The sequence below is a fragment of the Anas platyrhynchos genome, chromosome 11 (assembly GCF_047663525.1).
Source record: "Anas platyrhynchos isolate ZD024472 breed Pekin duck chromosome 11, IASCAAS_PekinDuck_T2T, whole genome shotgun sequence".
NCBI classification, from domain to species: Eukaryota; Metazoa; Chordata; class Aves; order Anseriformes; family Anatidae; genus Anas; species Anas platyrhynchos.
In genome coordinates this window covers 16955240-16966053 of record NC_092597.1, presented here as the reverse complement: position 1 = coordinate 16966053, position 10814 = coordinate 16955240, and the positions used below count along the sequence as shown (strand labels likewise).

At 62.3% G+C, this 10814-nt stretch overlaps 2 protein-coding genes across 2 annotated transcripts; one reads left to right on the top strand and one right to left on the bottom strand.

Moving 5' to 3' along the window:
• The first annotated feature begins 54 nt into the window (after positions 1-54).
• Positions 55-3803, top strand: LOC101796528 (ras-related and estrogen-regulated growth inhibitor-like protein). The gene is made up of 4 exons (XM_027465637.3): positions 55-1208; positions 1672-1725; positions 2171-2247; positions 2753-3803. Exons 1-4 carry the CDS (start codon positions 1076-1078, stop codon positions 3176-3178), a joined length of 690 nt encoding a protein of 229 aa, XP_027321438.3. The 5' UTR covers positions 55-1075; the 3' UTR covers positions 3179-3803.
• Positions 3804-4072: 269 nt separating this feature from the next.
• PLIN1 (perilipin 1) lies at positions 4073-9034 on the bottom strand (the record flags this gene model as incomplete). The annotated part of the gene is given in 8 exon segments (NM_001310391.1): positions 4073-5052; positions 5496-5729; positions 6309-6461; positions 6948-7192; positions 7408-7660; positions 8003-8085; positions 8234-8432; positions 8989-9034. Coding segments are annotated over 8 exon segments (1588 nt in total), but the record flags the coding sequence as incomplete, so codon positions are not given.
• Positions 9035-10814: the final 1780 nt, after the last annotated feature.

The window sequence follows — 10814 nt, the reverse complement described above, 5'->3', positions numbered from 1 at the left end:
CCCACCAGTTGTGAGATGCCCCATGAGTCATGATATAGCCCATCGGTTCTGAGATGCCCTGCCAGTCGTGATATACACCATCAGTTGGGTCGTGAGATGCCCTGTCAGTTGTGAGATGCCCCATCTATCGTGGTATACCCCACCAGTCATGAGATGCCCCATCAGTCATGATATACCCCGTCGGTTGTGAGATGCCCTGCCAGTCGTGATATACCCCATCTATCATGATATACCCCACCAGTCATGAGATGCCCCGTCATTTGTGAGATACCCCATCTATCATGATATACCCCACCAGCTGTATCTCACCAGTCAGTTCTGAGATACCCGTCAGTCATGAGATGCCCTGTCAATCATGATATACCCCATCAGTCATGATATAGCCTGTTGGGAGTGATATACTCCATCCATCATGAGATACCCCATTGGTTGTGATATACCCTGTCAGTTGTGAGATGCCCCGTCACTTGTGAGGTGCCCCATCTATCACGATATACCCCACCAGCTGTGAGATGCCCCATCAGTCACGAGATGCCACATCAGTCACGATATACCCCCTCGGTCGTGAGATGCCCTGTCAGTTATGAGATACCCCATCCATCACGACACACCCCATCTGTCACGATATACCCCCTCGGTCACGAGATGCCCCATCACTTATACAGTCTGCGAGGCAACCCCTCAGCCCCAAGCCCCTCCACCAGTCGTGATACTCCTGTCACGAGCCGCTCCGCTGCTCCCCACAAGCCCCATCGAGTTGGTGGGGAGGTGTTGGGGGACACCGGGGCGCCCGGCGGGCAGGCGTGGGCAGGCTGCTGGGCCGCGTGCGGCAGCGCTGCTGCGGGCAGCCCGCCACGCTGCGGGATGACGGGGCCAGCCCGGCGCTGACGTGTGCCGGGATGAGCCGATCGACGGATTACAAAGTTTGGAATCCCTCCGGCTGCAGCCCCGGCCGCGGCTCCCCGGCGGCTGCCGGGAGCGGGGTGGTCCCCGTGGGTCCCCTGGGTGCCGTGGGATTTGCCGACCCCCTCGGACACGCTGCCGGAACCCCCGGCAGGGCACGGCCACGCTCGGCATGGGGCTCCGGCTGCGCAGGAGTGCCAGCTTCACCCCCGACCACCCTGCCCTGCTGGAGGTGCCCAGCCCCGCCGCCCTGAAAGCAGAAGCGAACGTGCTCGTGATGGGAGCGGACAGCGTGGGGAAATCAGGTAGGAAACGACCATGAGCAGAGAGCTGAAACTTTGCAGGCACAGAGACCCCCTGCTACCGCAAAAAAAAAGACGGAGAGCTGCAGCAGATTTTGGGGATTAAGCTGCGGAGAGCAACCCCGCTGTGCTCCGGGACAGAGAGGGGAACGGGGCTGTGCTTTCGGGTACCGGGGTGGGGAAGCTGAGCACAACCTTGCAGGCAGCAGGGGAGGGATGGGGAGGGATGGGGAAGGTGTTTTTCACCGAGCTGCAGTCTGCTGGTGTGCCGCTTCGTGCCGTGCCTCTCCGCTGTTTGCAGCCCCGTGGCTGGAAGGGAGGGAATCCGAGATCGGTCCCTGTAGCAGGAGTTTATGGGGGGATCGCTGCCTGAGCGTGATCGGGGCTGTGCTGACCTTGGTCTGGGTTTAAGCATGAATCCGGGAGGTTTAGGATTGTTTTGTGATTCTTATTCTCCCCTCTGCAGCCCTGACTGTGCGTTTCCTCACCAGGCGCTTTATCGGGGAGTACGGAGACATGGGTGAGTGGTGGCGCAGGGCCGGTCCCACTAAACGCCCGCTGGGGACTGGGAGGTCAGAAAGTGAGCCCGATCCCCATCCTGCTGCAGGGTTCGGTTCCTTCCCATCCTCTCCTGTGCTTCCCTAGAGCCTCTGCCTGCTCCCGGGACACTTGAAGGTCGTGTCTGTTCAGTGAGCCCTTTTTTCACTTTGGAACTGTTTCTTTGGGGTGCCAAAGGCTCAGGTGTGCATGGGCTGAGCATGGGGTACTCGTGGCAGAGGCAAATCTGCCCCACAGCCCCCGCTGCTGCTGTACAGAGAGCCTGAGGGCTGTGCCTCAGGGCTTGCAGTCTCCCAGGGTGGACACTAAAGGCTTTTAGGGGAGAAGACCTGGTGCAAGGGAACTGTCTCTGGGGTCTGTGTGGGCAAACGTCTTTGTTTTCTCTTTTTTTTTTTTTTTTTTGGCAGAATTCATCTATAGCCACACCCTGACCGTGGACGGTCGGGAGATTCTCTTCCACATCTGGGACGTCCCCAACTCCCAGGTGAGAGGGCTGCACTCCTCCCTCATCTTCACCCCCAGGATGAAAACCCAGCCTTTGCTAAAAGCAGCCCCCATGGGCTGGGAGCCCCAGCTACACAAAGCTCTTGCTTCAGGCTTGCTCAGCAGATGGTTTGTAGGATCTGAGTCCTTTTTGCCTGCTGAGTACAGGGCAGCTGTGCTGTTCGTGGAAATAGTCATCGCAGCATGCAGTTTTCTGACCGGGGAGGACAGCAAGGCGCTGATATTGTGCCTCTGGGCTGAGCACAAGGTATTAATGCAGTGGGAGTGCCCCATGGAGGACCCCACGCTGTTATTACCTGTGCCAATTCCCGTCTGTGTGGGAAGGGGAGGGCTCTGACTCCGCTGTCCCTGTCTGGTCACCTCCGTACTGCTCGCTGCCATTCCTGATGGGTTCAGGGTCTCCGCACCCTGCGCTAGCAGGCTGGCATGGAGACAGGGAGCTGGGTAAAGAAACCTTCAGGAACCCTCCTTTTATCCTTCCCCAGGACCAGGCAGATGATGGCTCCTCGGAGGAGAAGCGAATCCAGTGGGCAGACAGCTTCGTCCTGGTCTACAGCATCTGCGACCGCGCCAGCTTCGACATCCTGCCCCCCAAAATCCAGTTCATCAAGGCGGCCAAGGAGGGGCAGAGCCAGGAGAAGGTGCCCATCGTCATCGTGGGCAACAAGCGGGACCTGCACCACCAACGGGAGGTGTCCAGCGAGGAGGGACGGCTCCTGGCCCTCTCCCTGGACTGTGGGTTCTACGAGGTCTCTGCGGCCGAGGCGTATCACGGGGCCCTCATGGTCTTCCACGGACTGGCCGAGCGCATCCCCGACACCAAACTGGCCCTGAAAAAGGGTACGGGCATCCGGGGCATCGTCAAGACCATGTCAGCGGTGTTTGCCCGCAAGCGAACGGACTCCCTCTGAGCTGTGGCCTGGGTGTTGCTTCTCCCTGTGCTGCCCGGCTGGATGGAGCCTCCTCAGGGTGCCCGTGGAGATGGGGCACGTTTCCACCAGCACGGTGGTTTCCTGCAGGAACACACAGCTCCTTCTCTGGGAAGCTGCCCCGGTGAGCAGGGAGGACACGCCACCTCCGCCCCGCTCCGTGTCCCCACGCTGTCACCTTGGCATCACGCTGCTGACCCCGCAGGATATCAGGCCGGGTCCTTGACCCTCCCGTCCCACCCTCCTTCTCTCCGTGACTCCAGGCGGAGCCGTGCTGGTGACCTGCTCCTCCCGCCTGCAGCCCTTTGGTGGCTGTGGACATTTCCCTTGTGCGAGTGGTGCGCGGGCTGTGCATGGGAAAGTCAGGCGCCGGGCTCGTTCCCAGGATGTGGGACTGCACCGTGCGTCTCGTAAAGCCAGACCTCTGTGAGCCTGCGGGTCCCCGGGGAGGAAGGGAGGTGGGGAGGAGGGCTCGGAGGCTTTTCCCCTTCCCTGGTGTGCCTGGGAAAGCAGCGTGTAGGAAGGGGGTGGTGTGCGCGGTACAGACAGTGAGTTCTCCGCTCTGTTCTCCTCTAAACGGAATAAATCTTCTTTGGCAGGAAGCCCCTGGCTCCTCGTGGCTGTGAATTTGTACTCCAGGCATGGGAAGAGGCACGTCTGGTGCTGGGCACTGCCTGAGCACGGCGAAAGGCAGGGGCCCTCCTTCCCATGGTGTTCCCAGCCCTTTGTGGCTTGCTGCATAGACCCAGCTGGCGCAGCCTCTGCAGACACCCTTGGGATCCCCTTGTCCCTGCTTGGGTGCCCAGGGGCTGAGTTTCCCCTTCCTCAACCCATCCTGTTGCTGGGTTAGCTCTGGGAAAGCAAACCGCGCCGGGGGCAGGTAGGGAAGGTTTATTACAGCAGCAGATACAACCACAAGTAGCGGGAAGTGGGGCAGAACCGCAGGAGAAGGGGGTCCAGGCACTCCGCCCGCTGTCACCGGCCTCATTTCCGACCCTCAACAAGGACACCAAGGGTGGCCCAGAGCTGGTCCCTTTCTGCTTTTTTTCCACATCTCCTTCCCTTCTCTGGTCCCCTCTGGTCTCTCCTCCACCTACTTCTCCCTCCAACAGCAGCATTTTGGCTGCCTTCGCTCTCCCCCTCCTGGCCCCAGCGCACTCCCCAGGGAAGAGCCACCCCACGGGGCAGAGCGAGGACCCTCCTGTGTCTGCGGGGGGGACGCGTGCGTGGCGGGGACAACCACAGGGCAAAGCACCCACGGGTTCCCTATGATCTGCTTGGGCTCCAGCTTGGGGACAGGGGCTGACACCCCATCAGGACACAACCATGGATGCAACCCATGAGCATGGAGACACCCCCTGGGTGGGAGGGACGTCCCTGCTCATTGTCACACCGATGTCTGTGTCCATGTGGGGACGCGGGTAGTGGCGGGGCGAAGCGTGCTGTGGGGTGCCGAGCCGTGTGCCCCCACCACCACCTCCTCAGTCCTTCTTGAAGGCCGGGCTGTAGAGGTTGGCGTAGTAGGCCCGGCTGTACATGGCCTCGGGCCCGAAGCGGTAGGAGCCCTCGCTCACGCGCCGGTTGTAGGGGGCGAAGGCGGATTTCCGCGGCAGGGGGCACTCGGGCTCGAAGGCCGGGCTGCGGTAGAGGTTGTGGCGCATGAAGAGGGGGTCCTCCAGGCCCAGGAAGGACAGCGGGTGGTGGCCGCGGTACAGCCGCCAGTCGCCCCTCAGCTGGGACTTCTCCTCGGCGGGGGCGGCAGCAGGCTTGCCGTCCTCCTCCTCCTTCTGCTCCGGCTCAGGGCTGGCCTTGCTGCCCCCCGCCGCCGCCTCGTCCTTCACCGACTGCCTGCGGAGCTGAGAGCTGGCGTGAGCGGCGGCCCCGAGGGAGACCTCGTGGGGCAGAGAGCTCAGGACAGGACATTTTATCCCCACGGGTGTCCCCTGAGAAGGAGGGAGTGGGCGGCCGCAGGACACGCGGTCCCCGGGGAGGGAAGGGAGGTGGAGGAGCAGGGGGGGGGAACGTGGGCTCGGCCTGAATTTTCGCCTCCCCAGGAATTTGCGGTCCCGTCCTGGAGCACACGTAGGGTGATTGGCGTCCCGACAGGGACAGGAGGGCATGTGTGGTGTGGTGGCTTCAGGGCTTGGTGTCACTGGGGTGTGCCCTGCCTGGGGGGTGTCATGGGGACTCCCCATCACAGGTTTTGGTGACTCTCTGTCCATGGGGGTATTCATGGGGAGAGCTTGGACCTAAAAGGCTTTGCTGGAGGTGGACGGGACCTGATCCGTGATAAACTCACCGGCACGTAGCTGTACAGGGTGCCCAGCAGATGCTTGGGGGCACTGACGAGGGTCCCCCCCAGCGCATCCACCGTCTCCATGGCCCTGGACAGCCTGCGGGGGGTGAACAGGATCAAGCCCTCGGCCGCATCCCAGGCCACAGCAGGGACCTTCTTCACGCTGGAGATGCCGGAGGCACAGGCGCTCTGCAGGTTGTGGGCCACGCTGCCCACCAGCCCAGGACCATCCCCTGCCTGGAGAGAGAAGCCACCACAGCCGCTCGTGCTGGCCACCACCATCTTCCCCCCCCCCAGACCCTCACAGCCCCCTGGGACCCCACATTTCCGCTGCAGGCAGAGGCAAAGGGCACTGATCCCGACCTGCAGCTTCCCGTCCTCGTGTCCCAGCAGAGCTGCTGCCAGCGGGGAAAGTTCCCAGCCCCGGCTCTCTGTGCTGGCAGCAGGGCCCCCCCAAACCTCAATCCCCCCCCACCCAGGGTCCTCCTGCCCTTTTTTCACTGCTGGGACCGTGCAGTGGGGGGACACTCGGTGCCAAGACCCCAAAGCAACAACTGGGAGCTTGGTGCCGGGTCGGGGAATTGGGGCACCTGCATCGTGCCTGGCACATAGCTGTCGGATTTGGGGGGTTCAGGATTTCTTTCCCCAAGGAATAAGCCAGGGAAAGTCAATCCTCTGGCTCGTGCCCAGCCCCTGAGAAGGTGTCAGAAAAGGAGGGCATTTATTTATCTTTTCGGAGAGGAGAGTGAGGACGTGTTGGGGCCAGGAGGATGCTTTGGGATGACCCCATCTCGCCGCCCTCCCGTTTCTCCGTACCTCACCGGCATGGCTGTCCTCCTTCTTCCCTGCTTTCTCCTGCTTTTGCTCCGGCACCTTGCTCTGCCGCCGGCTCAGCCAGCCGCCCGCAGTGCCCTGCCCCTCACTGTGGCTTTGTGGTGCTTGGGGTGCGCTCGGCTTGGCCAGGCTGCCCTGCGGGGGCAAAAAACAGAGCTCGGGGCAGCCCCGGGGCTTTGGGACTGGCTGGGAAGGGGCTCTCACCGCAGCACGGGGTGGGAGAGGCGAGGCACCCCCTGTCCTGATGGTATCTGGTCCTCCCACGGGGCGTTTGGTGTGGGGAGGATGTTATGGCAAGGCCATAAATCAGCCATCTAGATTGGGAGGCAGCTGGAAATAACTCATCCTGCTAACGTGCTGCAGGCTGTGTGAATGTGCTGATGGCACGGAGACCGCTGGCCCCAGCTCCCACTGCTGAGCAGGGGAAAGCTGGCAGCGACTGCCCCTGCTGCCTATTGTGCTCTCTGGGAACATGGGAAAAGGGCTCTCGGGTTTTACCATGGGAAAAGGCGACGGAAATCCCAGCCCAGCCTTCGGTAGGAATCCCAACATTTCAGGTCTGGCCTCATTCCCGTAGCCCCCATTTTGCTGTGGGTCTCTGGGGGGATTTGGGGCACTCACCACGATGGGGATCCAGGTGACCAGCTCCTGCCCCTTGGTTTTGGCGCGCTGGAGGCTCTGGGTGGTTTGCTGGTAAGCGCGGTGGGAGACGGTGCTGACCAGGGCTCCGATCCGGCCCAGGGTGCTGGGGGCACTGGGAGCGCTGGGAGCACTGGGAGCACTGGGAGCGCTGGGAGCTCTGGGAGCACTGGGCTTCCTCTGGGAGATCTTTGCTGCTGGCCCACGAGTCTCTTTGGGCTTCTTATCTAAAAGCAGAGCAGCCCAGGGCTGGGTGGGGGACCCACACCAGAAGCCTCCAGTGGCCAAGGGCCAAGCATCCTCCCTCCACCTGCACCCCAAAAGCGAGGTGCCACCTCTTATAGGGCCAGGAACAGAGGGTCTCCTCCATCCCAGCCACCCCCTGCTCTGCAGGGACATCCCTCTGCAGCCCCCTTGGTGATGATTTGGGCATCGGGACTACCTGCTTCCTCGTCCTCTTCTGGCAGCAGGTACTCCATCAGCTTCTCCAGCCCGCCCAGCGCCGTGTCGACGCCGGCGGCCGCCATCTGGCTCACCGAGTTGCTCCTCGTGTACCTGGCCGTGGTCTCCACGGTGCTCTTGGTCGCCTCGTAGCCCTCTGCCGCCAGCCCCAGGATCTTGTCCACAGAGTTGCCAATGGTGCTTTTGGCGCTTTGGAGCGGGGTGGAGATGGTGTCCTTCAGTTCGGAGGCGAGCTGCGGGTGGAGAGATGCAGAAGAGCCCTGCTGGCCTGCTCCAGGTGGCAGGGGACAGCCAGAGGGACAATGGAGACCCCAGCTGTGGCCGCACCCAGGAGGGGCATGACAATTTCCTACAGCCTGGGCTGGAGGCAGCTGGTGGGGATGGCACACGGGACACTACTGACATATGTCTGGGAGCTACCCAACCCTTGTGGCCAAGTCCTTGCTTTGGGGTGCCCCGGAGCAGCTCCTCACCTCCAGCAATGAGCAGAGGCAGCGTGCCCCATAGGAGAAGCCCTGTGGGCTCCACAGAGGGGCTGTAGGGTCCCAGAGGCTGCTGTCCCACCCGTGACCTACCTTCTCAACGGGGTACTGCAGGGCAGGGATCTTCTCCTCCAGGTGGTCCAAGCCCCGGCAGGCCAAGTTGTTGGCTACAGTGACTGCCTCGGGCAAAAACACGAGAGCGGGCTGGTGAGGAAGGCTGGGGGCTGCGCTGGGGGTGCTGTGTACCCATGCCAGCACCACGGGAGGCTCCCCCTGCCGTGTCCTCCCCTGTCCCCTCCCCACGGGCAGCGTTGGAGGACTCACACTGGGGCTCCAGCCTGCGCACCACAGGCTCCACGCTCCACAAGGCCAAGGCGCCGGCGCCCTGCACGCCCCGCTCGTAGACCTCACACACGGAGGCCATGAGCGGGTGGGCCTCCTTGGTGCTGGCGTAGGTCCGCTGCAGGCTTTCGCAGGTCGAGCTGACCACCGGCAGGTGCAGGACCCGCTGCAGCACGTTCTCCTGAGCATCACAGAGGGATGGTTAGGGGCCAGCCAGCTCCCCAAAAACGTCCCGTCACCTACGGGCATCGGGCACATCGCTGTGCCCACCCGGGAGCTCAGCTCCCACTGGAGGAGGAGACGTCCCCCAGCCCACTTTCTCTGCTTTCCAGTGGCAGCTCAGCAAGCAGCTGCTCAGGAAGCTGAGGGCCAGGAGGTGGCACAAGTGAGAGTCTCCCGGCCTCCTTTCCTGTGGCTCAGCTGTGCAAAACCAGGCTGGCTGCTGCTGCCGGAGGAGCAGCGACCCCACAAACGACCCCATAAACACCGTTGGAGCGCTGATGGTCCCCACCTGCCCCAGCTCCCAAGCTTGACTGTTCTCCTTCCAGCTCGGGGTTAACTCCTGATTCCCAACTAGATAACTGCAAGCACGCCAAACGTTATCCTTCGCTCTATTACAGGTAAGGATAACCCACGGGGCAGCACAAGGTGCGACCCACATCCACCTGGTGCAGCCCGTATGAAGCTGCCTGGCACTATCACGCTCTGCCCTTTCCTCTCCCTCTCCCCACACTCACCTTGGCACTTCCATCCTGCAGGGTCTGATTCTTCTTGGCCGTCATCGCGACACGTCTGCGGGCAAAGCGAAGTTCAGAGCTGCAGGCAGTGCTGTGCTGCCCGTGGGCTCCCTGCTGGCCCCACAGCTCGGAGTGGGATGGGCTGGAGCTGGGCTGGGACACGCACCTCCCCTGGGTGCCACGGGACGTGCCATTGCCTAAGGCTTGACTTTTTACCACTTAAACCCTACAGCCAAGGGCTCCACGAGCTCCTCCCCTGCTAGCGGGCCTCAGCACCCCAGGGTGTGAAGAATGGGCTGAGAGGCTGAGAGGTTGGGAGGAGCGGGGTACAAGCAGGATGAAATGGGTTAGGGCTGGAAAGCAAGCTGAGGGTAGGCAGGCTGGGGGTAGGTGCAGAGAGGAGCGGAGAGAGGAGCTGCTGGCAGGATGAGGGAGGCTGAGCGGTGATGCTCGGGATGTGGGGTTGTGACGGGGACCGTGAGACCCCCCTGTGCACCACCCCATGGCTCAGCACCATCATCCCTGTCCCCATGCACCCGGCTGGGCTGCAAAGCACCGCAAAACCCCCGCCTGTGCTGCTCCTGGTGACACCCAATCCCTGCCCTCACCCCGACCAGTCCCGCTGAAGCTGTCCCCCCTTTGGGGACCGGGGACTCACCCAGGGTCTGCCTGTGCAGAGCAGGAGCCGGTGGCAGTGCCGTCCCTGCGTGCGGGGCCTGTGCCGGGGTGCGCGGTGCCCTGGGCACTACCACCCCCAGGCCCCACCTCCCAGCTGGGTTCAGAGCCACGGGTTGCTGTGGAAACTGGGCAAACAGCACCCCGAGGCCACCCAAATTTGGGGCAGAAGGCTGCGAAAACGGCCCTGCTCAAAGCAGGGCAGGCTGCCTGAGGTCAGCAAGGCCAAAATCCCCATCTCGCCGGGCCCCAGATGCAGTGCTAAGCCACACTCATGACAAACGCCTGTTCCCTTATTTCCAGGGGGATCTCTCTCTGTCACAGCACGTGCTTGCCACCTCTTTTCCTTGCTCTGGGCACCTCGGAGCAGTTTGTGCTCCAGCTGGCACGGCACGTGCTGCAGACCCCTACATGTCCTAACCCCTCAGTGGTGCTGGACTCTTCTGACCCTCAGGATCTCTCCTGGGATCTCTCCAAAAGAGGACGCAGTCCCACGAATGTGGCCTCCAAGCAGTGCAGCAGCTCGGCCTCTGTCCCTCAACCCCCGTGCAGGACACGGAGGTGTGCGCCCAAGCCTGCCTGGCTCTGGGTTCCTCGAAGCTCTGCTCGGTCCTCCTTTCCTTCCAGAGAGCCTGGATTTGCTCCCAGCCCTGCAAAACTCACAGAGCTGCCTTGCCTGCTGGGCTCACCCCCCAAACAGAGGCACACCAGTGCCCTGGAACAGGCACACCAGTGTTCTGGATGGGCTCCAGCGCAGCAGCGGGGTGAGTCACTGCTCTCCAGACAGCGGGACAAAGGGCAGCAGCCTGCTCACAAGTTTGCTCTCTTGGCACCGAGGCTTCTCCCAGCTCTGCTGGCTGGGTAGGGGCAGTGCCAGCCTTCTCCCTGCCTTGGCGTGAGCTGGGATCAACAGACAGCGCAGCCTTTGCCCTGCTGTGGCCTTTCCCCTTCCCCTTGCTGCGGGGCAGAGGCTGTGCCAGCCCCGTGACAAACACTTTCTGCAGGCAGCATTTAGAGCCTGGATCGGCTGGGTGCAGGGCAGCAGAGGTTTACACCCTTGTCTCTGCAGTCTCCTCCATTCCCATTAATATACCATGGTTGGGGGTGAGCTGGAGCCCTAAAGACACATGAGGCATCTTTAAGCTTAGGTC